This window comes from Canis lupus, chromosome 24 (genome assembly GCF_011100685.1).
Source record: "Canis lupus familiaris isolate Mischka breed German Shepherd chromosome 24, alternate assembly UU_Cfam_GSD_1.0, whole genome shotgun sequence".
Lineage (NCBI taxonomy): Eukaryota > Metazoa > Chordata > Mammalia > Carnivora > Canidae > Canis > Canis lupus.
In genome coordinates this window covers 19,927,240-19,954,550 of record NC_049245.1, presented here as the reverse complement: position 1 = coordinate 19,954,550, position 27,311 = coordinate 19,927,240, and the positions used below count along the sequence as shown (strand labels likewise).

The following is a 27,311-nucleotide window of genomic DNA, read 5'->3' as shown; positions in this document are numbered from 1 at the left end:
TACAATGAAGTCCCAAAGAAAACTTCAGCTGATTTTCCATGGACCTCTGGTGCTAGGATGTTCCTTTAAAGTTGTCCTGAGCTGGGGTGAGAGGGCTGTTCCTTTACGTTTCCATGTTGATGAGCCACTGGATATGGCAAGTTCCCAGACATAACCTTGGGCATAGTGGCTCTTTTCAGGAGGCCATCCCAAAGAGGGCTGACAGCTGAGGGCCATCTCCTGAAGCCTGGTTCATCACAGCATCCACTCTGCAGAGCCCCTTCTACCTCAGTTCCTTGGGCACATGACAGGGATTAACTGCCCCCAGTATCACTGAATTCTACTCCAGAAACTAATATTGCACTGTATGTTAACTAACAAAATTTTATTTATTTATTTATTTATTTATTTATTTATTTATTTAACTAACAAAATTTAAATAAGTAAATAAAGCTATCCCACTGCACCCAGGAGCCCAGAGTTCTCTCGCCTCACTTGGTCTAACCAACTTGCGCTTTACTAGTTGGAAACATTAAGGATGAATATCATGAGGGACTGAGAAACAGTTTCTTCTGGGATCTCTGAGTGCTCTGGAGTGAGCTCTGTCAGGGGACAGAGGAAGGAGGAGAAGGGAACCTCAGACTTGTGAAGTGAGATGAAACCTCAGTATAGAAACACAAATGTCTCGTCACCACATACGTCTTTGCATTGTCCCCGAAGGGGGTGTAAGAGGCAGAGATCCAGCTGATGACAAAATGTTGACATTTTAAAAAATATACTTAATTTTTTGGAACAGTTTTACATTTAGAAAAAAATTGTGACAATAGTACTGAGTTCCAATATACAGCTGCACACAATTTCTCCTCTTATTAGCATCTTACATTAATTTGGTGCATCTGTGGTAATTATTTTATTGTACCAATATTGGTACATTATTATTAACCAAAGGGCATGGTTTATTGAGATTTTGTTGTAGTTTTGGCTGCTATAACAAACATCACAAACTGGATGCCTTGAACAGGAACTTATTTCTCACAGTCCTGGAGGCTGGAAGTCTGAGATCAGCATGCCAGGATAGTTGGGTTGTGAAGAGAATCCTCTTTGTGGTTGCAGACTGCCAACTACTTGTATTTTCACCTGGTGAATGGGGTGGGGGGTGAGCTGGCCTCTTTTCATGAGGACCCTCACAACCCTCACAACCTCATTACCCATCGATGATCCCACCTCCAAATCCCATTACACTAGTGATTAGATTTTAACATGTGAACTTGGGAGAGACACAAACATTCAATCTAGAAAACATTTCCTTAGTTTTTACCTGCATGTCCCTTTGTCTTCCAGAATTCCGTACCACATTATATTTACTTGTCATGTCCCTTTAGGCTCCTCTCAGCTGTGACAACTTCTCTGACTTTCCTTGTGGCTGATGGCCTGTCAGTTTTGAGGAGTGCTACTCACAGAATGTTTCTCTTTTCAATTTGTCAGATGCTCTTCTCATAAGCAGACTGGGGTGATGGGTTTGGGGAGGAAGAGAAAAAGTGCTGTTTTCATGACATTATATCAGTGTGCACACTATGGCCATGATTCATGACTATTGGCAAACTTGTGATTACCTGGCTGAACTGTTTGTCATATGTCCTCCCATTCTGTCCTCTTTGGAAGGGAGTCACCTCAAGTAGCCTGGATGTCAGGAGTGGGCAGTTAAGTTTCCCTTCCTTAGGGTAAAGTATCTGTTTAAATAATTTCATAGTTTCTTGCACAGGCCATTTTTTCTTTTCAATTATTTATTCAATTATTTATTTATATCAATATGGGCTCAAAGATATTTATTTTATGTGTGAAGCTATAACCAGTCTTAGCCAACTCAGGCAGCTATAACAAAATATCCCAGCCCAGGTTGCTTATAAATAAATTCTTGCTTACTGTTGTGGAGGCTGGAGTCCAATATCAGGTGGCCTGTCTGGTTGGGAGAGGGTCCTACATGGATTTCTGATTGTTTCCTCACATGGTAGAAGGGGCTAGGGAGCTCTCAGGGGGTTTCTTTTTTAAGGGCTAATCCCACTCATGAGGGTGGAGCACTCATGACCTGCTCACCTTCCAGAGGCCCCCACCTTCTAACACCATGATATGGGCTTGAGAATTCCAAAACTCAATTTTGTGAGGACAAGAACATTTAGGGCATGGAAGAACCAGATACTATTTTACTTCTTTGTTGCTCAAAATGTTGTAGTTTGGCCATTGAGGGCTCTTCCAGGTTATTCTTGTGCTCGTTTGACATACTCCAATCAGTGATTTATTTATTTTTTTTAAATTCCACTTGCTTACATTCTGGATAATATGGTTTTCTGATATGGTTTATGAGAATTTTTAAGCTCCTAAAAGAGTATTATTTAGCAAAATGGTTTTAGATACATGCACCACGTGATGGAATGAAGAAATATTTTATTTTAAAATCGCTATTTAATAGAAACATGTTTTCAAAGTAGTCGCCAATTTACTTTTAAATAATGTGATGACCTAACACATGGCAGTCATTGTTCTGGCAACTGAGGACACAGATAGTCCTTTCTCTGTCAGAGTCGACATCCTATTTGAGGAAGAGACAAACACACATAGGCAGTTTTCACTTTGCATGGTGCTGATGTCAGTTGCCACAGATCAGTTAAATAACATTAGTCTCCCAACACATGGTTCAAGTTTTATTTACAAACTCATAGTCAGGCCCTTGCTTCCTGTGGGCATAAGTGGCAGAGACAGTGATGAGCAACAGCAGCTTGGGGCCCAGGAAGACAATCACCAGGAGTAGAGTAGATAGCTTTGGGTCTGAAAATGAATGGACCAGAGACACCATTAGATGGGGCACCCAGGAGTCCATTCCCTCGAGCCTCCACTTACTCTATCTGAGGTGACTGGCTTCATCAATTCTCTAAAGGTCATGAATCTTCCCTGCAGTCAGACTCAGGCAGAATTTGGGATAAGAAGTTCCCCATTTTGTTAATCCTTTCTCAGGCTGCCTTCTTGAGGGAAGAGATGGAGAGAATGAGTGCCTAGTAACATGCACACATGATTTACTTGTTTCCCAGGACCTATGGGCCCGATCCTATATCCTCTTTCTGGTGAAGGAACAGGCTCATAATTTAGAGAGGGTCATAAGATGAGTGGATTCAAACCCAGGGAGTCCCTCACTGCTGTCCTACAGGATGACTCAGACTTTGTCTTTGGGCCAAAATAAGACCAAACTCTTAGGATCATAGAAATAAATGTCAGCCTGACCTTGAGTGGAGTGAGGACAGGTGTCATGGTGAGAAAGGTGCAAGGCTTCCCTGCTTTGCTCCATGGGGCTTGATGAACCCATGCACTCAAGTGCTAAGGGAGGCTTCATGGTCGCCTGACCTCATGAGACCTGCTCTTGGATAGCATCCTGGAGAGGTAAGGAAATGGGGTCTAATATTTGGGGGAAGGCGTTCAAAACCCATCCTGCCCATCTCGACGCCAGTGCCAACATCAGTTGACATTTTTCTGTTGAGCACAGAAAGTTGGATCTGGAAGCATAGCTTAAGATTTGTTGCCTTTTGTGCTGGGAAAATTGGACAGCCACATGCAGAAGAATGAAACTAGACCATTCTCTTACACCATACACAAAGATAAACTCAAAATGGATGAAAGATCTAAATGTGAGACAAAAATCCATCAAAATCAGGCAGCCCCGGTGGCCCAGTGGTTTAGCACTTGCCTTCAGCCCAGGGTGTGATCCTGAGGCCCCGGGATCGGGTCCCACATCGGGCTCCCTGCATGGAGCCTGCTTCTCCCTCTGCCTGTGTCTCTGCCTCTTTCTCTCTCTCTCTCTCTCTCTCTCTGTGTCTGTCATGAATAAATAAAATCTTTTAAAAAAATTCCATCAAAATCCTAGAGAAGAGGGATCCCTGGGTGGCTCAGTGGCTGAGCGTCTCCCTTCAGCCCAGGGCCTGATCCTGGAGACCTGGGATCAAGTTTCATGTCGGGCTCCTTCCATGGAGCCTACTTCTCCCTCTGCCCTTGTCTCTCTCTCTCTCTCTCTCTCTCTCTCTCTCTCAAACTGTGTGTGTGTGTGTCTGAATAAATAAATAAAATCTAAACAAAACAAAACAAAACAAAAACAAAAAAACAAGAAAAAAGAAAAAAATCCTGTAAGAGAACACAGGCAACACCCTTTTTGAACTTGGCCACAGCAACTTCTTGCAAGATACATCTATGAAGGCAAAGGAAACAAAAGCAAAAATGAATTATTGAGACTTAATCAAGATAAAAAGCTTCTGCACAGCAAGAAAAAAAAAACAGTCAACAAAACTAAAAGACAACCACAGAATGGGAGAAGATATTTGTAAATGGCATATCAGGTAAAGGGTTAGTATCCAAGATCTATAAAGAACTTATTAAACTCAACAGCAAAGAAACAATCCAATCATGAAATGGGCAAAAGACATGAACAGAAATTTCATCAAAGAAGACAGACACGGCCAACAAGCACATGAGAAAATGCTCGGCATCCCTGGCCATCAGGGAAATACAAATCAAAACCACAACGAGATGCCACCTCACACCAGTGAGAATGATGAAAATTAACAAGGCAGGAAACAACAAATGTTGGAGAGGATGTGGAGAAAGGGGAACCCTCTTGCACTGTTGGTGGGAATGTGAACTGGTGCAGCCACTCTGGAAAACTGTGTGGAGGTTCCTCAAAGAGTTAAAAATAGATCTGCCCTATGACCCAGCAATTGCACTGCTGGGGATTTACCCCAAAGATACAGATGCAGTGAAACGCTGGGACACCTGCACCCCGATGTTTATAGCAACAGTGTACACAATAGCCAACTGTGGAAGGAGCCTCGGTGTCCATCGAAAGATGAATGGATAAAGAAGATGTGGTTTATGTATACAATGGAATGTTACTCAGCCATTAGAAACGACGAATACCCACCATTTGCTTCGACGTGGATGGAACTGGAGGGTATTATGCTGAGTGAAGTAAGTCAATTGGAGAAGGGCAAGCATTATATGTTCTCATTCATTTGGGGAATATAAAAAGTAGTGAAAGGGAATAAATGGGAAAGGAGAGAAAGTGAGTGGGAAATATCAGTGAGAGAGACAGAACATGAGAGACTGCTAACTCTGGGAAATGAACGAAAGGGGTAGTGGAAAGGGATGTGGGTGGGGGGATGGGGGGACTGGGTGATGGGCACTGGGGGGGCACTTGATGGGATGAGCACTGGGTGTTATGCTATAAGCAAATCGAACGCCAATAAAAAAATATACAAAAAAAGATTTGTTTTATGATGACCAGATTTTGCTTTTTACTTACATAAAGAAATTTAAATAATTTTTTGAAATATATGGGATAATCTTAAAGGAAGGAGCAGAGACCTCACCATATTTGCCCCTGGGTTGTTGTAGGATGGCAGGCCTCAGCTGGGTGGCCCTCTGGGCTTTCTCTGTTGAAAGAATTGCATTGCCCACTTTGCACCTGCTTCTAGAGGGCAGCCCGCATTAAAGGACTGGAAGAAGTGGGAGTATAGAGGTTTAGGTCTTTCATTCCATTTAAAACAACTCACACAGAGCATACAGTTAGCCAGCAATCTGTCCAAAGCCATGTTTGTTGTGCTGCACTGTGTTCAACATCTCACTTTGCCAGTCCTGCCTCCTCTTTCTCATGCATGTGGATCAGGGAGCACTCCATAGTGAATTTCCCTTTCTAATAGCATCTTATAGTCTGCTTCCCAGGGCACCTGACATGTGGAGTTTGTCTGGGAGGGATCTGAAAAACCCTCTCTAATGTGCAGATTTGAACTTGGGTCTCTATCAGTTGGCTGGCCAAGAAGCCCCCAGCTCTTGTGGAAGGTAGAAAGGTAAGTCCCAGCTAGCCCTGCTATTGTCACTGCTGAAACCTCACTGTGTTGTCCTGGGACAGTGTAAGCAGAAGAGGGGAGTACCCTGGTATTCTGGAAATGCGTTGGTAATTATAAGAACTACAGGTTGAATGGCTATTGCTGGGCATCAATCCTTCGCAGAAAGACAGTACATCCTGAAGACCAACTGATCACACATGAAAGGTTATGTGTAAACATCAGAGGACTTCTGGGCAACACTGTAGACTATTGCCTCTTAGAGCTGGAGGGCAGAAAAAGCTTGAGTACATAATTGGGTCCGACATACTCATAAGCATCAGTACTGTAGAGAGGATTGAACTCTCAGTTACAGTGCACCTGCTCTGCCAGAATAGGGCCATGATGTGGAAATATGGGAATAGATACTGAGATGTGGGATAGGAACATTAGGGCTAAGGCATTCAAAGCCCTCAGGGCACTTGTGAGCTGCTGAGGACAAGGCAGAAGCATAGCTATTTGTGTCCAAATATGGCCTCTCAACCACCCTCCACGTCCCTCCACACCCGCCACACACACACACACACACACACACACACACACACACACAAACAATAAAAAAAACAGTAAACTCAATGGAAAACTGCTTTCAGTAGTCATTGAGGAGCAATGCGCAAACTGCAAAATCTCCAGGAGACAATAGAGAAAAATGAAATTCAAATGCACAATACCTTAAGTCATTGCCCTCTTACCTTCACCAGCCACAGGAAAGGGCAGGAGAAACAGACAAGGGTAGACAGCCAAGGAGCCTGAGAGTTATTTGGAAATCTCGCCAGCAATGCTAAATCCAGCTTAAATTAGAAAATATTGGAAATATGTTCTGCAGATATGGACACAGATCATATAAAGAGGTTCAAAATATGCCTGACTCAAGAGGGTTGGCTCAGAACTCATAGAGTCTGTGAATATGGTACCTTATACTGCAAGAGAGACTACATGGTAATTAGCTACAGTCTTGAGTGAGTCATTATCTTGGACTATGGGAGGTAGAGAAAACTTAATTGCAGGGACTCTACCAAGTGAAGGAGGGAGGTAGGAGAGTGGGAGCAGGAGGTGTGATGACCACAGAAGAGGTCAGTGCATGCAGGGGCCTTGGCAGAGGAGTGAGGCTGTTTCTAAGAGTTGGAACACTAAGGACACAGACTCTTCCCTAGAGCCCCCAGAAGGAACGGAGTCCTGCCTCCCCCCCACCCCATTTTAGACTTTACAACCTCTAGAAATGGAAGATAATGAATGTGTGTTGTTTTAAGCCACTAAATGTGTGCTAATTATTACAGTAGCAATAGGAACCTAATACAAGGAGGCAGGGACATTTTAAAAGGATAGATGTGAATAAAAGGGACAGGCATGATTTAAAATGCATATTTTGGGGGGGAAAGGCAAAAAAGAAGGAAGAGGTGCGGTTTCAAAATTAAGTGGTGAAGGGATAAAGGAAAATGTGGGAGGCACACATGGGGTCCTGAAAGAAGAAGAAAGATCAGAGGACTCAGAACCTCTCTCCCACTGTCCAAACAAACCAACTAGCCTCAAGCTACAGTAGCATACTTGGTCATGCTATGCTGAGAGAAGGGAATTCTTTTAAGGTAAAAGTATTGTAAAATACCATAACATGAACAAAAAAGATGTGCATATTTTTAAATTTTTTAAATTTATTTATTCATGAGAGACACACAGAGAGAGGCAGAGACATAGGCAGAGGGAGAAGCAGGCTCCATGCAGGGAGCCTGTTGTGGTACTCGATCTCTGGTCTCCAGGATCACATCCTGGGCTCAAGGAGGTGCTAAACCACTGAGCCACCCGGGCTCCCCCAAAGATGTGCATCTTTACACCAGACCCACTGGACCCATGATGGCAGTGGTCAGAGACTTGGGATGCCCAGGGGAGGTAGCATCCTTGTACAGCAGGGTCACATAGGCATCTTGCACTTGGCTCCAGTATGCCAACCCAGACAATCCTATAATCTATTTACAGGCTTAGCACACTAACAGGCTTGCTAGTTCAGGGACACTGGAAGCACCAGAATAACATCCTTGGTCTTAGCTCAGTGCAAGACAAAGACTGAAAACTAAACCTAAGCCCCTCAGAGAAGATGAACTTCTCTTTCCTTGCTTTCCTTGTTCAGTAAAAGCCTGATCTCTGGAAATCACATGAGGTCCAAGCATAGAAGGGTTCTGAAAGGTGGAAGAGCAAGGCAGGCAGGCTAGGTGCTTGCAGACTGGAGGAAGAACACAACACTAAGTATTCTGTCTCCACACTCTTGACTCCCTGGGCACAGAAGGAAACTCAGGTGTGCCATTTGGACAAAGTAAAGTCTAGTATCAATAATCTTAGTTCCCATTTCAAAAAATGAGAAGGAGCAAATTAAACAGAAATCAAGCAAAAGGGGGGAAGAAAGAGGAGAAAAGCAATAAAATAGAAAACAGAATCAATATAGAAAATCATTGAAACAAAAGTACATTCTTTGAAAAGACTGATAAAATTGAAAACTTTCTAGCAATTCTGACAATGAACACAATGAGAAATGACACATTTCCAATATTAGGAATGAAATAAGAAATCACTACAGACCCTACAGATGTGTAAAGGATAACAAGGTAATATTATGAGCAATGTATGGGCAGAAATCTGATAACTCAGAGAAAATGGACCAAATTCCTCAAGAGCACAGCCTGCCATGAGCATCCAATATGAAATGAATTCGAGTAGCTCTAGGTATTCAGATTCTTTTCAAATCAGCAAAAGAATTGTGGAGGCCCAGGTGCTTCACAGGAATATTCTTTGAAGCATTAACAGATGAATTAAAAGCAAGGTAGGTGTACAAAATGAAGTTACAGTAAACATTTTGGGAAGTCTGAATATATACTCCATTTTAGATGCTATTAGGGAATTATTGTTAATTTTTCATATTATGTAATGGTGTTGGTTTTGTAGAAAAACTAATGTCATCAATCACATGAGCACACAATTATGGACTCTATTTGCAACTAGATGTGCATCCATTAGTGGACAAAATGATGCAACTTCTGAATACTTCTAGTTTTAAGAGATGTTTGCTGGGTTGAAGATGAAAAGGTCTAGACGAGATAGAGACCAGACCCAGGTAGGAAAGAGCAGGAAGAGGGGGTGGCTGGCCTATGTCCTGACATAATCCTTGTCAGGTGAGGGAGCAGGAGGTAGGACACTAACAACAGGATCATCTCCCTCCTCCTCTTCTTTCTTTCTCTAATGTGTGTTTATATCAAAAGATCTATAAAGATATGTACCAAACTCTTACCAGTGGTCATTCTTGGCATGTGGGCTTTGGGAGAAGGGAACACAGTGCACATTTTACTTTGTATTTATAGAATTCTGGAATAGTTAAGTTTCACAAAAAAAAAAACAAAAGATAAAATTTAAATACCAGGTCACCTGGCATTGAGTCTTACCAAAGTTTTTATCTCTGCATTGGTCCTTTTGGTGGGCAGAGGTCTCCAGTATACAGCTTTTGGCAACTGCCCGCTGCCCATCATGCTGCACCTTGCAAGTGAGCACCACTTCCTCCGTGTGGACAGATAAATTTACCAGGAGCCAGCTCATCCAGTTAAAGGTCCCATCCTTGTTCTCTATGAAGCTCAAGACTGTTTCTGTTTGGGACATGTTTCCATTTTCCAACCAAGTCACCTGCAGATGCTGTGGGTAGAACTTCTTGGCTTCACAAGTGACATTCACCTGATCCCCTGCCACGAATTTCTGGGCAACCACCAAGGTGGGCGGAACTGAAACAGCACAGAGCAGAAGCTCTGACCTTATGGAACAGACACATCACAGGGGAGGGGCTTGAGTACTTAGCTCCCACCACATACAGCAAGGGAATCACCCAGAACACTGCCAGGCATGCAGCTGGTGCTCAAATACTGAGGGCAGTCTTCGCATATGAATGACACCCCTAAGTACAGTGCCAGCACACAGTAGGAGCTCAAGGACCCGATAGCTCCTATTAGGGCAAGAATGAGTGAAATCAAGACACACTGCAAGCCCCTGGCATGCAGTTAAAACAGAGTAACTGTAGCAAAACAAATGAAATCACCAAGCACGCGGTGGCTTGGATTACAGCAGGTGCTCAATAATTGGAAGCGCTACAGTAAAGTAAATGAGACTGCCTAGCATAGTGCTTGGCACATGGTAGGTGTTCACCAGGCAGCTGCCATGGAAACAGGGGAGGTGAGTGTACATCCAGGTGCAGGGTGACTGGGAGGGTCTGTCAGGAGTCAGACTCCAGGCAATGGAAGACCTGGAGCAGAGTGGGGGAGGGGCAGGCTCCAGGGCTTGGAGGCCAGACCTGGATTGGACTGGGGATGAGGGGGATCTACCTCGGAGGACCTCAGACAAGTTGGCAGTCCCACGAAGAGGAGGGCCTCCCTGCAGGGTCACGTGGGCCACCTCGCAGATGACCTGGGAGCGAACGTCCCCCGGGGCCAGCACCAGCTTGGTTGTGCCAGAGATGCTGTAGGAAGCGTTGTCTTCGTCTGGGTACACAGTGGTCTGAGAGGCTGTCAGTTCATTCCCATTTTTGAACCATCTCAGGGTGATGCTTCTGGGGGAGAAGCCGTGAGACTTGCAGGTGAAGCTCACTGTCTGCTGAGGCGTGGCCCTGGCCGTGGGGCTGGACACCACGGGGGGAGAGGGTTTGGCTACAAGAGGAGCATCAATGAACAGTAAGCATGACGGTAGTCAACAGCACTAACCGTACGTGTGACACTGTGGAGAAGCCTCAGCCCTCCTGATAGTGTGAGGAGGGCAGTGTCATCTCCTCATCAACAGAGGAGGACACGAGGTTCCAGAGCTGAACTGTGAGTTGGGCCCAGGGGCTCAGGTGCAGTTCCAGGCCTGAGCTCAGAGTCCCTTCTCTCCTCTGCCAGGTGACTTCCCAGCAATCTGGGCACAGGAAGGACATTTCTGATGGCTCTCACTCTTGGTATCCAGGGTTCCTCGCTGCCTCCCTGGAAACCTCAGAGAGCCTGTGCAGCTTCCTTACAGGGGAAGCAGGGGCGGAGCAGGACCCCATGGAAGCCAGAACCAGGCTGGCTGGCTGACCAGAGGTGTGGCCATGGCACAGCACAGCTCCCCCATCTGTGAAATGGGACAGCGGGCATTTCTCTTTCCCTGGGGTTGCAGTGAGGGGCAAGTGAGGCAATGTTGTAGTTGTTTGGAATTTAACATGGAAATGCGGATGAAAGGAGTAAAAAAATCAGAATGTGGCTGACAGTTAAGTCAGCTTCATTATAATATTAAATCCTTCTCTGAATATTGATCTCAAACCCTAATAAATGGAGCCTGCTTGACGTTTGGGGTCATGGCCTTGGAAATCACTCCCTGTGATCTCCTTATCTGTACAAATAAAGGCAACTTTTTAAGGGAACTCCCCTGAGCTAGTCTCTGTCTATACCTCACCAAGGAGCCAAACTACTTTGATCCAGCTACAAAGGGATTACTCCTACCCCTGCATTCCTGGGGGACTTCCTATGACCTCCAGTTTTCTTGTCCACAACAGAGTAAGTGTCCTAACTTCCCAGCCCAACAGTGACCTCTACCTTCCTTGTCCTTCCGACATTCTCCCCTGCAAGCAGTTATGGTGAGAGTCCTTCTTGGTGTCCAGACCTGCTGACCCTCCAGCAACAGAGGAAAGATGTGGGGTCCCTATAGCTGAGTCTAGAATATGAACTCTTTTGCTCATGGGGCCCCAGACACCCTCCAAGATGTGTCTCCCAATCATCCCCAGTCTGCAGAGCCATGAATGGGATGCCCAGTATTGCTGGAATATAGTGGCTCCTCTGCTCTGTCTAAGCTACTGTCCCAGGCTGCTCAGTGAAGGAGCAACATTACACAATGGGAAAGACTCCTGATGCTCTTGGGTGTGATGAACCATGTCCTCAAGCAACAGGGTTAACAATTCATGAGATGTAAGTGTATCTGTCTGATCTGGGGGTGCAAAGCTACCCAAATACCTCTCATATTGTTTTAAAATTCCTACTGCTGAGGGGCGGGAAAAAAATTCCTACTGCTGAAAAAGAGAACAATACAAGATTTTCAGGAGAAAAGTTAGAATTTTCTCCCACTCTGACCAGCACAGTGATTGTGCAAAGAACAAGGCTGTGAGTCAGGCTACTTGGGTTAAATCTTGTCTCCTCTGCCTGCTCAGGTTAGGTTTCCTGAGCCTCAGTGTCCTCACCTGTAAAAGGGGCTGAGATGGCCCCACTGTCTCCATCCATTCCCATCTAGGGCAATACCATCTGGGCAGATTGGGGAAGAGGAAGGAGTGCCTCAGAGGCACAAATTTGTCTGGCGGTGGAGCCATGTACTAACTGTGGTGCCTGGCAAGGGATACACCACTGGGAACTTCTGTAATACCGGCACCATCAGGATAAAACCACGTTCCCTGCCTATGTTCAGAGGCTGTGGGGAGACTCAGTTGCTGTTGTATAGTCAGTCAGTAAACTGCTGAGGATTTTCTGGACAGACTCATGCAAAGGCCCAAAATCTGGCATCTTCTCCAACCTGGGCTGTCAGAGTAAACAGTGAGCCTGTGCCTCTTCTCACTGATTTTTCTGAAGCTGAAAGAAAGACATTGACCCACTTCTCTGCCCTGGGTGCATATGTCCTCACCGGAAGGGAAGGGAACTTAAACTTCATGAGAGAGAAGCTCTTGCCTGTTTTGTTCCCTGCTGCTTCCCCAGCACCCAGAGCAGAGCCTGCACACAGCAGGTGCTCAATAAGTGCTGAGTAAAGAGAACAGTAATACGTTGAGGGGAGTGCTCTCCGGAGCCAGGGTTGAGGTCAGACCTCGTGACTAGACAAGTCACTCAGACTTTCATTCCCTCATTCCTGGAACCAGAGGACTGTTTAGGATTGGAAAAGGTAAGAGCTGTGGAGCCCTCAGACTGGGATTCTAGAGTTTCCCACTGTTTTCCCAGTGGGGCACCTTGAGCAAATAGCATAACATCTCTAGGCCTCAACTTCTCTGATCTGTGGAAGGGGCTGAAATCAGGGGCACCCACTACAACACCTGATTCTTAGCTGTTACTCAGACAATGGAGGGAGGACATTCTTACTGACTTGTCACAACCAGGGGAAGAAGGATGTCATGCCATACTCACCACTCACAGTGACCTGAGTGCCTGGTCCAGACTTGAACTCCACATCGGGGTTTCCTTTCTGGCACTTTACACAATAGTAGGTTCCCGTGTCTGTTGGAGTGATGTTATTGATGCGGATGGAAAAGTCCATGTTGTTTCTCTTTGTGACATCTGAAAGATTTGTTATTCGGGGAAAGTGGCCTCCTTTGAAGCTGAAGATTAATTGTCGGCCTGGCCCTGTCCCCCTGAACCACTTAACCGTCCCAGTGGGGAGCATAGAGGTCAGGGTGCAGTGCAGAGTGGCAGTCTGTCCAGCTGCAACAGACACTGACTTCTCAGGCTGGATCACCTGTAGCTCCACCTCACCTGCCACATCTGGAGGGGAAACAAAGCAGTATTTATCCATCCTTATGTGATCCTGCATGTTTCCTCAAGGGTTTATTCACAGCAGCTCATTGATTGAGTGCACCCCGTGAGCAGGCCTTGACTCAGCGCATTGCACATACATAGCATGTGACCCTCACAATGAGCCTGTAAGGTGAGACCCTATCACAAATGAGGAAACTAAGGGACAGAGAGACTCAGTGATGTGGCACACAGCACGTCTGAGTGCCTCATCACTCACTGAAAGCACCATGTTTCACCAAATATTTCTGGTTGTCCATTTCCAGCCTCATGGAGTATTGCACTTTCTGGTCCCTTGCACTCAGTGGGACCATAATACCTCCTTAGACCACTGTGTGTGAGCTAAAGGGATGGATATATTTCCCGGGCTGTGCATTTAACTTCAAGAACCTCTATGGATCAGCTTCCTCTTCCACATGCACATCACATGCTGGGGTCCCTTCATTAGTCTGTATACTTGAGTGGCAGTGGTGGCAGAGCTTCCAATACACAAGGAACAGGTAATTTAAATGAGAAACAAAACAGTGTTTCAAATCTCTGGGATTTTTTCCCCCCATAGTGCAATCATGTTATATTAGTTTCCAAATGCTGCTGTACAAATTATTAAAAATATAGTGCCTGGAAACTGCATATATGTGGTATTTTATAATTCTGGAGACCTAGAGTCCAAAATTGGTGTGGCTGGACTAACACCAAGGGTTAGCCAGGTTGCATTTCTTCTGGAGGGGTGTTCCTTGCTTTTCCAAATTCTAGAAGCTGCCTACATTCTTTACTTATTGTTCCCATCTTTCCTATCACTCTAAATTTTGCCTCTATTGTCTCTTGTCCTTCACTAATGTTGACTTTCCTGCCTCCTTCTTAAAAGGACCCTTGTGAATATACCAGGGCCACTTTGATGAATTAGGATAATTGCCTCATGTCAAGAGTCTTAAGTTAATCATTCCTGCAAAATTTCTTTTGCTGTTTAAAACTATTCACAAGTTTTGGGTATTAGGATATGAATGTCTTTTGAGGACCATTGTTGTGTTGACCACACTCATCTCCTGGACGGAGAAGAAGAAATTGGATTTCTTAAATATATTGAAATAAAACAACACACTCTTAAAAAATCAAAAGGGCCAAGAAGGAATCATAGGGGAAATTAGAGAATACCTTTACATGAATGAAAATGGAAAGAGAACATGCCAGTTTGCAGTGAAATCAGCACAAGAGGGAAATTTATAATTGTAATGTCTACACTTAAAGAAAGGAAAGATCACAAATCTATTAACAACTATCATCTTAATAAATCAGAAAAATATGAGAAAAATAAACACCAAACCCAAAAGCTGGCAGAATAAAAGAAACTAAAAGGACAGTGTAGAGATAACTACAATGTGAATAGAAAGCAACAGAGAAAATCAGGAAGCCCAGGAGTAGTTCTTCAGAAAGACCAACATAGTTGACAAAACTTTAGCTAGGCTGACTAACCCCCCCAAAAAAGAATAATCTTTTCTACATAAGATTCTGGGAAAACTGGATATCTATATATAAAGAATGAAGTTGAACCCTCACCCTATCTGTATAAGTAAATGAACTCGAGTTGGATGAAGGGATCTAAATGTAAGAACTTAACTATAAAATTCTGAGAAAAAACTGTAGGTAAAACTCATGATATTGGATTTGGCAAAGGTTTCTTGGACATGACACCAAAAGCATACATAACAAAATAAAAAAACATATAAATAGGGCTTCACCAAAATTTAAGAATTTGTGCAGCAGAGGACAATATCAAAAGTGAAAAGACAACTCACAGAATGGGAGAAAATATTTGCAAAGTGTATGTCTCATAAAGGATTAATAATCGGCATATATAAGGAACTCCTATAATTCAACAACAAAATAACAAAATGCCCAATTAAAAAATGGACGAAAGACTGGAAAAGACATTTGACCAAAGAAGATATTCAAATGGTGAGAATGTTTACATGAAAAGAAGTTGAACTTCACTAGTCATTAGAAAAAATGAAATTCAAAACCACAGTGAGATACTCTTCATTCCTTCGAATGAATGGCTTTTATCAAAATCAAAACAAAGCAAAACAAAATATAATACAAAAATATCAGAAAATAAGTGTTGCATAAGTTGTAGAGAATTTGAAATTCTTGTACACCATTGGTAGGAATATAAAATGATGCAGCTACTGTGGAAACAGTAATGTTTTCTTTAAAGTTTAAATATATATAATTTACCGTATGATCCAACAACTCCATTCGTAGGTAAATACCCCCTTCCCCAAATTACAAGAAGGTACTGAGATAATTGTACATCAATGTTTATAGCAGCATTATTGATGATAACTGAAAGGTAGCAGACAAAATTCATTTTCATGAGTAGATGAATAGGTAAATAAAATGTTGTATGTAGATATATACAATGGACCTTTATTCAGCCTTTATAAGCAATGACAGTCTAGTATGTTCTAGAATATGGATGAATCTAAAAAATACTTGAAGTGAAATAAGGCAGATACAAAAGGACAAATATATGATTCCACTTATATGAAGTACCTAGAAAAGACAAGCTCACAGACACAAAAAAGTACAATAGAGGTTGTCAGTGGCTATGGGGGAAAAAGAATGGAGAATTCATGTTTAATGGGTGCATAGTGTCTGCTTAAGGTATTGAAACCATTCCTGAAATGTACAGCTGTGCTGGTTTCACAATATTGTGAATGTACTTAATGCCACTGAAAATGGTTGAAACACAAGATTTCATGTTATCTAAATTTTAGCTCAATAAGATATATGTATTCAAACAAAGGGATCACCCCTTGTAGAGTCCATTGATTGTACTAAATGACTCAAGAAAAAAGGGCTAGTAGATTTGAGAAACCTGCCCTTGAAGGGAGAGATAAAACCATGGGAGCAATCAAGTAAGAATAACAAGAAGATTCAAATTCGTGTTCTGAAAAGAATTGTAGGGGATCCTATATCTGGACAATTGAGTTATGCATTGAAGGAACATGAATCACCTTCAGGCAATCATTTAACTGCGAGTGCAAGACTTTGCAGTTGGATTTACCTGCCTCAGTGACTAGTCAGTCTCTGGAGACATCGAGAAATACAAAATCACTCCTTTTTACTTCAAGTATTCTGAAGACCAGACAGGGATATAAATCAGAGGAGCAGGCTGTTGTGGCACCACACATACACCCAGTGTTCTTTTCTATTTCTTAGCTACTCCTCAGCGAGAACATTTGTGGTTCACCTTTGCAGAGTGTGAGTTGGTAAAAACCATGCACTTAGTACTATTTGTTTTTTTTTTTTTTTTTTTTTTTTTTTTTTTAATTTTTTTTTTTTTTAATTTTATTTATTTATGATAGTCACATAGAGAGAGAGAGAGAGGCAGAGACATAGGCAGAGGGAGAAGCAGGCTCCATGCACCGGGAGCCTGACGTGGGATTCGATCCCGGGTCTCCAGGATCGCGCCCTGGGCCAAAGGCAGGCGCCAAACCGCTGCGCCACCCAGGGATCCCTACTTAGTACTATTTGCTACCAAAAATGCCTCTAAGGAGAGCATATGCTATTACAGACAGATCTTGGATATGCCAAGAACATCAGATGGTTTGGTTTCTGAAACTGCAGAAGATTGAGGTGAGAAAGCTGAACTTCTAGGATAAAAAGGATAAGTAATAGTAATGCATCATGGAGGGAGAAACGGAGGGAATATGGAAGGCAAGAAGTAAGAGGAATCAGAAGGTTAAGAGGAGCCAGGAAAAGGTGAAAAGTCTGCCATCTATGTATCAATAATCCTCATGTTTCATCTGTAGCCCAGGCCTTGCCCCTGAACTCCAATTTGTATGTCCAAACAGCCACTCAACATTTTTCTTAGATAGAAGTAAACCTCTCAAAAACAAACAAACAAAACCTCTCACAGTTAACACATCTCAGACTGAACTCCTCAGTCCCCCACATCCTTGCACATCTTAACTGAGACACATTATTCTCCCAGATGCTCAGGTCCCAAGCCCTTGGAGCCTTTCTTTCCCACCCCAAATTCCATGCATCAGGAAATCCTGTTGACTCCCCTCTGCATGTACCCACAATCTGACCTCTTTCCCCTTTCTCTGCCGTCTGCTGTCTTCATGAAACCTCTTTTCGTTGTTTGCCTGAGTGCAATGAGCTCTAATGCTCTAGTTGCTTCTATCTATGTTCTGTGGTACTCTATTATCAATCAAATGCTAAAATAATTTAAAACTCATGTTGATCATGTCATTTCTGTCTTCAAAACCTTGCGATGTGAAAGCAAAGTAAGTCAGTCCAAGAAAGACAAATTCCATATGATTTCACTCATAGGTGGAATTTAAGAATCAAAATAGATGAACATAGGGGAAGGGAAGGAAAAAAATAAGATGAAAATTGAGAGGGAGACAAACCATAAGAGAGGGTGAACTCTAGGAAACAAATTGAAGGTTGCTGGAGGGAAGGTGGTTGGGGGGAAGGGATAATTGCATGATGTGCATTAAGGAGGGCACTTGATGGAACGAGCACTTGGTGTTATATGCAACTGGTAAATCACTAAATTCTAATGCTGAAACTAATTTTAAAAAAAGAAATAAAAACGCTTACTACAAAAAACAAAACACATTGCAATGGCAACCATTTCACTCAGAATAAAAGCCCAAATCCTTGAACAGAGTTGGAGAATTCTACTTACATGTTGTTCTCATGCTGTTCAGGAAGCCTCTTCTCCAAGGAAATCACATGGCTCACTCCCCCACCTTCTTATAATCTTTGCTCAAATCTCCCTTCTCACTGATACCCATTCAGGCTACCTGTTTAAATACACCCATCCTGGAAGATTCTCTCATTGCCTTATTCACTTGCACCATCATGCTTTTTTCTTAATGCTCATTACTTTCTGCATTCTGTCTGCATTTATGTCTATTGTTTCCTGTTTTTTCCTTCACTAGGATCTAGCATGAAGGCAACTACTTTGTCTCTTTTATCCACAGTGTGACCTAAGTTCTTGTAATAGTTCTAGCCACCAAGTAGGTATATAGGAAATATTTCTGTAATATGTGAATTGCCCAGTGTGTCCCCCTCCTGAGACCTTAAAGTCTATTTTCAATGGAGAATTTCTCTGGAAATTATATCAGAAGCTGAGATTCCCACATAGTTGCCTGGGGGAAACTACTTGCATATACCCAGGAAGCAAAAAAGCTGAGAGAAACAAACCACAAATGCTCTTCCCCCACCCCACTCTTCCCTACAATCATTGGCAGTTCTGTAAAAATCTCATGGGATGGAAGTGGGGCCACAGAGTTTGAGAAGAGCAATGGTTAGATACATGAGACCTAGAATCAGACTGCCTGAGCTCAAATCCTAGCCTTATCATTTACCACTGAAAGACCTTGGACCTTTCTGGGTCTCCTTTTCTTACCTATAAGGTAGGGGTGATGAAAAAGTCTAAGTTGGATACAAAGATCACATGACATAACAAACATGCATTTTCAGGTATGGGTAGCACATGGTGAGTATTTAGGAAATTGGAAAGTTATGACTTATGAGATTTCCTGAGGTATGGAGGCATCATCAGGCACTAGATGACGGATCGGGATGTAGATATGGGTATAATTATAGTTGCAGATCATATGACAGGAGTCTCTGCATTTTATATCCCCCTTTTCCTCCCATCCCCAATCCAGCATGGAAGATTTCCAAGATAGTAATGTCCAAATTTCTATTCACTTTACCAAGAGAGAAATTTGCTTAAGAGCTTGGTGGAGGGAGAGCCGTGCATTAGGAGAAGTAATAAAGAGGGTGAATAGCTGAGAGACAGGGAACCAAGCATCTGTTCAATGTGCATCTTGTGTAGACCGGACCTGATGTAAAGAGAAAAATACAGATAGTGTTTTCAAGAATCCTGTGTGAGTGCACACCTGGGGTATGTACTTTTCCTCATGCCCACTCATATGCATACATACATACACATAAGTGTGTTCTCAAACATATATAAAGTGACGCCTAGGGGCGCATGGGTGGTTCAGTTGGTTAAGTGTCTGCCTTTGGCTCAGATCATGATCTCAGGGTTTTGGGATCTACTCCCACGTTGAGCTCTCTGCTCAGTGGTGAGTCAGTTCTCCCTTTTCCTCTCGCTCTATGATTTCTCTGGCTCTTCCTTTCTCTTTTTATTTATTTATTTGAGAGAGAGCAAGAGATAGAGAGAGACTCTGAGAATAAGTAGTAGGGAGGGACAGAGGGAGAGGTAGAAACAGACTCTCTTGCTGAGCAAGGAGTCCATCACAGGGTTCCATCCTAGGACCCTGGGATCATGACCTGAGCCGAAGGCAGACACTTAAAGGACTGAGTGACTGAGGCTCCATAAATAATTTCTTTTTAAAAAGTATGGCTAAGCAAGCTAATATATAGAGTACTTTGAGGATTAAATGAAATTGTAATACATGTTAAAGTTCAGTAAAAAAAATTGACACATATATAACACCTAACACATCATTAATGAAAGTTTGGGAGTACGCACAGTACAAGTGGAACTCTGAGACTTCTGAGTGTGATAAGTGATGGCTCTTCTTCTGTTTGCCTCTCTGTTTTCTAACGTATCTGCAGTTAACCTCCACTGAGGAACCAAGCAGCATGATATGGTTAACAGAATGATCTGTGGAGCTGGGTGGCCTGGACATGAATCTTAGCTGCGCTGCTGACTTCATAGGTGACATTGGGCCCATTGCTCTTTCTGCCTTAGTTTCCTCATCTGCAATCAGGAGTACAGTCTGAGCTATCAGGCAGGGACGTCATGAAGATTAGGTCATATAATACATGCAAAATTGTTGTTGCTGCTGAATGAAGCTTGGATGCCTCTGGTAACTAGCTACAGGTGATGGATCCATGGAGGGAATGCTCTTAGCCCTTATTTCATGCTCTCAGATGACACCCAGTCCTTGGCCTTTTGTGGCAGGCCTGGGTAGCACACCTGGAGGCCCTAAATGTCCAAGGGTAGGGGAGATTGAGGGAGCAGAGAATGAGGAGTTTCCCCTAAGGCAATGCTCACCTGTGAGTCCCAACAGCAGAGCCAGCAGCAGGTAAGTAGGAGGGCTGAGTCCGGAGGCAGGAGCTGACATTGTGGAGGCCTGAGGACTCTGCTCTATACAAATGTGTGTGCTGGGGAGAACAGGCCTCTATTCTATGTAGAGGAAAAGCCCGCCCCTCTTGTGATGTAAGAGGAAGCATCTGATGCAGCGACATGGCTGTGAGGGAGCATTCTGCTTCTGGATTGTGAAACAAAAGTCATGCAAAGAAGACCTCACATGGTGAGGAGAGCCTCTTCTTATGTTTCAGAGAGAGTGGACAGGCCCAGCAGAAATGATGCTTCCTGCCCTCCTGGGTCATCTGCCCTTTGCACTGGGCCCTTCCCTCCATCTTGAGGTCTTCAGGGTGATCCTCCACTTGGGAGCCCCAGGCCAAGAAGGATCTGTGGTTGGTGGCTGTGTCCCAAACTCCTGAGCCCAGGACACTTGCGAGTGGCTGACTTGTGGCCTCATTCTGTACCACTCTCCACCAAGAGCTGCTCAGCTGGAGGAAGAAATAGGTTTGACAGGGCCTAAAGAACTTCGGATAAAATGAAGTCTGCTCCAGAAATGACTCCCTATTCCAACACTTTATTGATGGAACTGGTAAAATTTCACCCCAATGTACAGTACAGTGTGGACCGCAGAAATTATATGTGCTTGAGGCACCTGGCTGGCTCATCGGTAGAGCAGGGGCTCTTGATCTTGGGTGTTATGGTTTGGGCTCCAAGTTTGGTGTAGAGATTACTTAAAAATAAATAAAATCTTTTTTAAAAAAAGAAGTTGTATGTGTTGCCTCCAACAAAAAGCATCATTTCCTCCATTCTTTCAGGAGAGGAAGTGGTTTCTATGTCCCAGAAATCACGCTCCCAGGCATTTATCTGAGAGATATGAAGACCATGGCTTCACACAGTCTCTGCATAAATGTTTAGAGCAGCTTTCTTTGTAATGGAAAATACCGGAAACATGCAAAATATCTAATGATAAGTCAATGACTAAACCAACTGTGGCGCATTCCTACCAGAAAATATTACTCAGCAATAAAAAGTAATAATGTATTTACATGTGCACAGCTTATAAGTTTCCAAAGGCATTATGTTGCATGAACAAAATCAGTCTCATAATGTAACATACTGTGTGACTCCACTGACACAATATTCTTGACATTATACAGAAAAGATTGGCATGTGCCAGGAGTTTGATGTGATGGGGCTGACTGTCCCTAAGAAAAGGTAGCACAAGGGTAACCTCTGCGGTCATAGAATTGTTCTGTACCCTGAATATGGTGGTGGTTATACAAAGTACACATGAGCAGATGGACACAAACAAAAGCTGGGCATGTTACAAGATCAAGCTATAAAACACAATGTTATTATAATGTGGACACTGACTATGATGTTATCCAAAACTAAAACATTATGTTGATGGGGTAGAGATGTGCACATGTGGTGTGAGGTTAATAGTAACAGAGCATTGTATCCCCATCATCTAGAGTGAGAAGTCATTGAACATTTCCTATGGGTGAGATCAAGAAGTGACAATATAAGATGCTATATGAAATCGGGCTGTAACATCTAGAAGAATCAGTTAAAAATAATCAATTGAAAGAGGGGAAATTGTTGCCCCTGAGAGGTGGCAAATACTGGGAGGTAGGGAGACTCCAGTTTTCATGTGTAGAATGTATGGAACTATTGGCTTCTTAAACCTTGTGCATATGTAAGTTTAATGATGGTAAAAATGAATCTAGGTGAATCGACTGATGTTATGAGAGTTACACGTAAGAGAATGTCCATACTATGAGCACTAGTATGAATGTGATAAGCTTGCTGGATATAATATCTATGTTCAAAACTCATTTACGTTCATATACGGCAGTCCCAAACCCACTGCAAACATTATAATAATTTTAAAGTTTTCATAAACTAGAAAATATTAAAGATAGCTCTAAGTAAGTATACATAAGACCATCACAGGACTAAAAATCCCTGTAAACTGGTGAATTGAAAGTCATCAAAGAGAAACCTAAATTGCTCACATGAATATACAAAGTCAATGCAATTGAATCATAATTGTAAAAGTGGTATTTATTTATTTATTTTAAAGATTTTATTTATTTATTCACGAGACACATATACACAAAGGCAGAGACATAGGCAGAGGAAGAAGAAGCAGGCTCCCTGTGGGGAACCTGATGCGGAACTTGATCCCAGGACTCTGGGATCATGACCTAAGCGGAAAGCAGACACTCAATTGCTGAGCTACCCAGGTGCTCCACAGAAGTGGTTTTTTTGTTTTTTGTTTTTGTGGGTTTTTTTAAAGATTTTATTTATTTATTCATGAGAGAGAGAGATAGAGAGAGAGGCAGAGACACAGGCAGAGGGAGAAGCAGGCTCCATGCAGGGAGCCCGACTTGGGACCTGATCTGGGGTCTCCAGGATCAGGCCCTGGGCCAAAGGCGGCGCTAAACTGCTAAGCCACCCGGGCTACCCCACACAACGGTTTTTTTTTTTTTTTTTTTATTGGTGTTCAATTTACTAACATACAGAATAACACCCAGTGCCCGTCACCCATTCACTCCCACCCCCCGCCCTCCTCCCCTTCTACCACCCCTACTTCGTTTCCCAGAGTTAGCAGTCTTTACGTTCTGTCTCCCTTTCTGATATTTCCCACACATTTCTTCTCCCTTCCCTTATTTTCCCTTTCACTATTATTTATATTCCCCAAATGAATGAGAACATATAATGTTTGTCCTTCTCCGACTGACTTACTTCACTCAGCATAATACCCTCCAGTTCCATCCACGTTGAAGCAAATGGTGGGTATTTGTCATTTCTAATAGCTGAGTAATATTCCATTGTATACATAAACCACATCTTCTTTATCCATTCATCTTTCGTTGGACACCGAGGCTCCTTCCACAGTTTGGCTATAGTGGCCATTGCTGCTAGAAACATCGGGGTGCAGGTGTCCCGGCGTTTCATTGCATTTGTATCTTTGGGGTAAATCCCCAACAGTGCAATTGCTGGGTCGTAGGGCAGGTATATTTTTAACTGTTTGAGGAACCTCCACACAGTTTTCCAGAGTGGCTGCACCAGTTCACATTCCACACAACGGTTTTTAATGAAAGTTGATACATCTGGCCTGAGGAGATGCCATGGCAGTTCTGAGCAACAGGGCGAGGTGGGAAAGTTTGCAAAAGAGGTATTGAAACTTATTATAAAGCTGTTCTTATTAAGACAGAGCAGTTAAAAAAAATACATTTTACATCAGCAAAACTCTCATTACTTCTCATATATGTTCTTTGGTGGAGCATCTGGTCAAATCTTTTATGCGCATAAAAAATGTGATTGTTATATATGTCATTTAAGAAACAAAACACATGGACATAGGGGAAGGGAAGGAAAAAAATAAAATAAGATGAAAACAGAGAAGGAGGCAAGCCATAAGAGACTCTTAACTCTAAGAAACAAACTAAGTTGCTGGAGGGAAGGTGGATGGGGGGATGGGATAACTGGGTGATGAGCATTAAGGAGGGCACGTGAAGTAATGAGCACTGGGTGTTGTATGCAACTGATGAATCACTAAATTCTATGTCTGAAACTAAATACAGTATATGTTAACAAAAAATTAATAATAAAAATAAAAAAAATAAAGTCTCTGGGAACCAAAGACTATAAAGATTTAGTTTTGTTTTTTTCCTTTTTTTTTTTATTGGAGTTCAATTTGCCAACATATAGCATAACACCCAGCGCTCATCCCATCAAGTGCCCCCCTCAGTGCCCGTCACCCAGTCACCCCCACCCCTCACCCACCTCCCCTTCCACCACCCCTAGTTCGTTTCCTAGAGTTAGGAGTCTCTCATGTTCTGTCTTCCTTTCTGATATTTCCCACTCATTTTTTCTCCTTTCCCTTTTATTCCCTTTCACTATTTTTTATATTCCCCATATAAATGAGGCTGTATGATGTTTGTCCTTCTCCAATTGACTTACTTCACTCAGCATAATACCCTCCAGGTCCATCCACGTTGAAGCAAATGGTGGGTATTTGTCGTTTCTAATGGCTGAGGAATATTCCATTGTATACATAGACCACATCTTCTTTATCCATTCATCTTTCGATGGACACCGAGGCTCCTTCCACAGTTTGGGTACTGTGGACACTGCTGCCAGAAACATCGGGGTGCAGGTGTCCCGGCGTTTCACTGCATCTGTATCTTTGGGGTAAATCCTATGATTTCTTTTAGAAGCTTTATAGCTTTAGGTTTTGAATTTAGGTCTATGATCCATCTCATATTTGTTCTTAGTATTTTGCTATAAAATGTGTAGTAATATTGCTATAAGGTAGCTTGATTTTAAAACAATATTAAATTTTGTGTATGTTATAAGGAAACAGTCAAGATTATTCTTCTGCTTTTGCTTCTGCTTCTTCTTCTTTACACATGAGTATCTAATTGTTTCAACACCATTTGTTGAGAAGACAATCCTTTCCACACTGAATTTCTCTGGCAACTTTTTCAAAAATCACTTAGCCAAGTACATATTATGTATGGATCTATTTCTCTTTTTTTTATGCCAGGGCAAATTTTATTTTTAAAATATTTTTTTAAAATTTTATTATTAGAGCCGATATGCAGTACTATAATAGTTTTAGGTCCACAGCATAGTAATTCAAGAATTCTATGCATTATGCAATGGTCACGGCATAGTAAGAGTAGTTACTAGCTATCACCATACAACATTATTCCAATATTGTTGACTGTATTTCCCTATGCTATACTTTCATCCCCATGACTTATATAGGATAGGGTAGTTTTGACAGAGACACACAAGCAGCTCGACGGCAATAAGATCTCATAAAAAGAACCATACATTTATGGAGTGGTTTGCTAAAAGGCAAAGGCAGCTGTGCTTATCAGTGAGTGCTAGATAATTTATCCCAAAGGGAGAAAAAAATAAGATCCCTACCAATTATAACACACACACACACACACACACACACACACACACACACGTTAGGGGAAAAAAAGCTAGGTCAAAGACATATGGAAAGAGCAAAACTTCATAAAAAATTAAAAGCGCTTTTTTTTTTTTTTTTTTTTTTTAGTATTACAAACGCTCCCAAACAATACTAACACTCCTGCTCCATGGACAACAGCAGAGGAACTAGAGGGACTCTACCATATGTGCCCAAGGAAACAGACAGAAAAATGCTCATTGCAAAGTTGTATTACCCAAACACCAAATAGAACTTTCATACCATCCTGAGAAGAATCCCTAAGTTGTAGCATATGCTTATATAGAGAACTATAGAGTCATGGAAAATTAATAAAATGGAACTCTGCATATCAGCATGAACAAATCCCATGCACTGTGTTGAGCATAAAAATAAAAGTTCCAGAATGTTGTATACAGTATAACAGCATTTATATAAAATATGAATTGGTTAGAGATTTCTAATATGTTGTAAAATTATAAAATCAACTTTGAGAATGATAAACTCTGAACTCAGGACAGTGTTTTTAAAAGAAACAGAAGACCATAATGGCAAAATGTTAGCATTTTGCAAGATAGGATGGTAGGACCAAGGATTTTTTAAAATATATTTCTTGAATATTTCAGAACCAAAAAATGCTTATTTCATGTAGTGATTTCAAAATATGTAGATGTCAAAATAAAATCATACTGGGGGAAGCTCTGTATAAAAGTAAAATGTGCTCATCCAGATTATGGAAACAGGCCAAGTATTCATCAATAGATGAATGGATAAAGAAGATGTGTGTATATATATGAATATATTCAGTCATAAAAGAAATGAAATCTTGCCATTTGCAACAACAATGGATGGAGCTAGAGAGTATAACACAACAAAATAAGTCACTCAGAGAAGGACAAATACCATCTGATTTCACTTATATGTGGAATTGAAGAAACAAAACAAATGAAGGAAAAAGGAAGAGTCAAATAAAAAAAAGAGACTCAACTATAGAGAACAAACTGATGGTCACCAGAGGAGAGGTGGGTGCAGGGGTGGATGATTGGTGAAGGGATTAAGAGTACATTTGTCAGGATGAGCACTGAGTAACGTATAGAATCGTTATATTCGGGATGCCTGGTGGCTCAGTGGTTGAGCGTCTGCCTTCAGCTCAGGTCGTGATCCTGGGGTCCTGGGATTGAGTCCCATATTGGGCTCCCTGCATGGAGCCTGCTTCTCCCTCTGCCTATGTCTCACATGAATGAATAAATAAAATATTTTTAAAAAAGAATTGTTATATTCTATATTGTACACCTGAACGAATATAACACTCTATGTTAAGTACACTGGAATTAACATTTAAAAATAAAAAATAAAATAAAGATAAAATGTGCTCTGAAAATTAAGGATTGTTCTTGATCAGGAGCAGAATGGAAATCTTGTTTTCTTGACCCACTTGATTCTCTTTTGGGCAGAGGCAGGGCCAGTTTGAAACTCAATGCATCAGGGTACAAACATTCCCAGGTCCCTCAGACCAAAGTCCGTTCCTTGACTCAGCTCTGGAGCTCAGAAAGAAGGAACATCACGGGGTATGAGGAAGGGAGCATGTTCAAAGTAGAAGTGAGGGCAGCAGCTTCTCCCCCAATGTGAGCCTCTTGGACAGGGTGGGAGGCAATATATTGTAGAGCATACAGGAGCAATTGGGAAAAAATTCATTCATTCATTCATTCTTGTATTAATTCCCCAAATACTTATTGAGCACCTACTGTGTGGCAAGCACTCTATGTGCCTGGATTTATGGTGTTGATCAGAAAAAAGTCCCCTACTCACTACACTCCAACCCCTCTGTCTGAGTTTTG

The 27,311-nt window shown here is 42.3% G+C and overlaps 1 protein-coding gene across 2 annotated transcripts; it reads right to left on the bottom strand.

The window, feature by feature from the left end:
• Window positions 1–2,414: 2,414 nt before the first annotated feature.
• On the bottom strand, window positions 2,415–20,600 carry LOC485809 (signal-regulatory protein beta-1). 2 transcript variants are annotated; one of them, XM_038571821.1, is made up of 5 exons: window positions 20,466–20,577; window positions 13,031–13,180; window positions 10,247–10,567; window positions 9,323–9,652; window positions 2,415–2,802 (listed from the first exon to the last, which is right to left on the bottom strand). In XM_038571821.1, exons 1-5 carry the CDS (start codon window positions 20,533–20,535, stop codon window positions 2,672–2,674), a joined length of 1,002 nt encoding a protein of 333 aa, XP_038427749.1. In that variant the 5' UTR covers window positions 20,536–20,577; the 3' UTR covers window positions 2,415–2,671. The 2 variants fall into 2 exon arrangements, with proteins under 2 accessions (XP_038427749.1, XP_038427748.1); XM_038571820.1 differs by having other exon boundaries at window positions 2,416–2,802; window positions 13,031–13,384; window positions 20,466–20,600.
• Window positions 20,601–27,311: the final 6,711 nt, after the last annotated feature.

Excerpts from the sequence above, each read along its gene's own strand:
- LOC485809 (XM_038571820.1), bottom strand. The coding sequence starts at position 20,535 with ATGTCAGCTCCTGCCTCCGGACTCAGCCCTCCTACTTACCTGCTGCTG. Across the intron at positions 10,568-13,030 it reads CACTCAGGTCACTGTGAGTG|CCAAACCCTCTCCCCCCGTG; the intron begins GTGAGTATGGCA and ends CTCCTCTTGTAG. Across the intron at positions 9,653-10,246 it reads CTTGTCTGAGGTCCTCCGAG|TTCCGCCCACCTTGGTGGTT; the intron begins GTAGATCCCCCT and ends GTGCTGTTTCAG.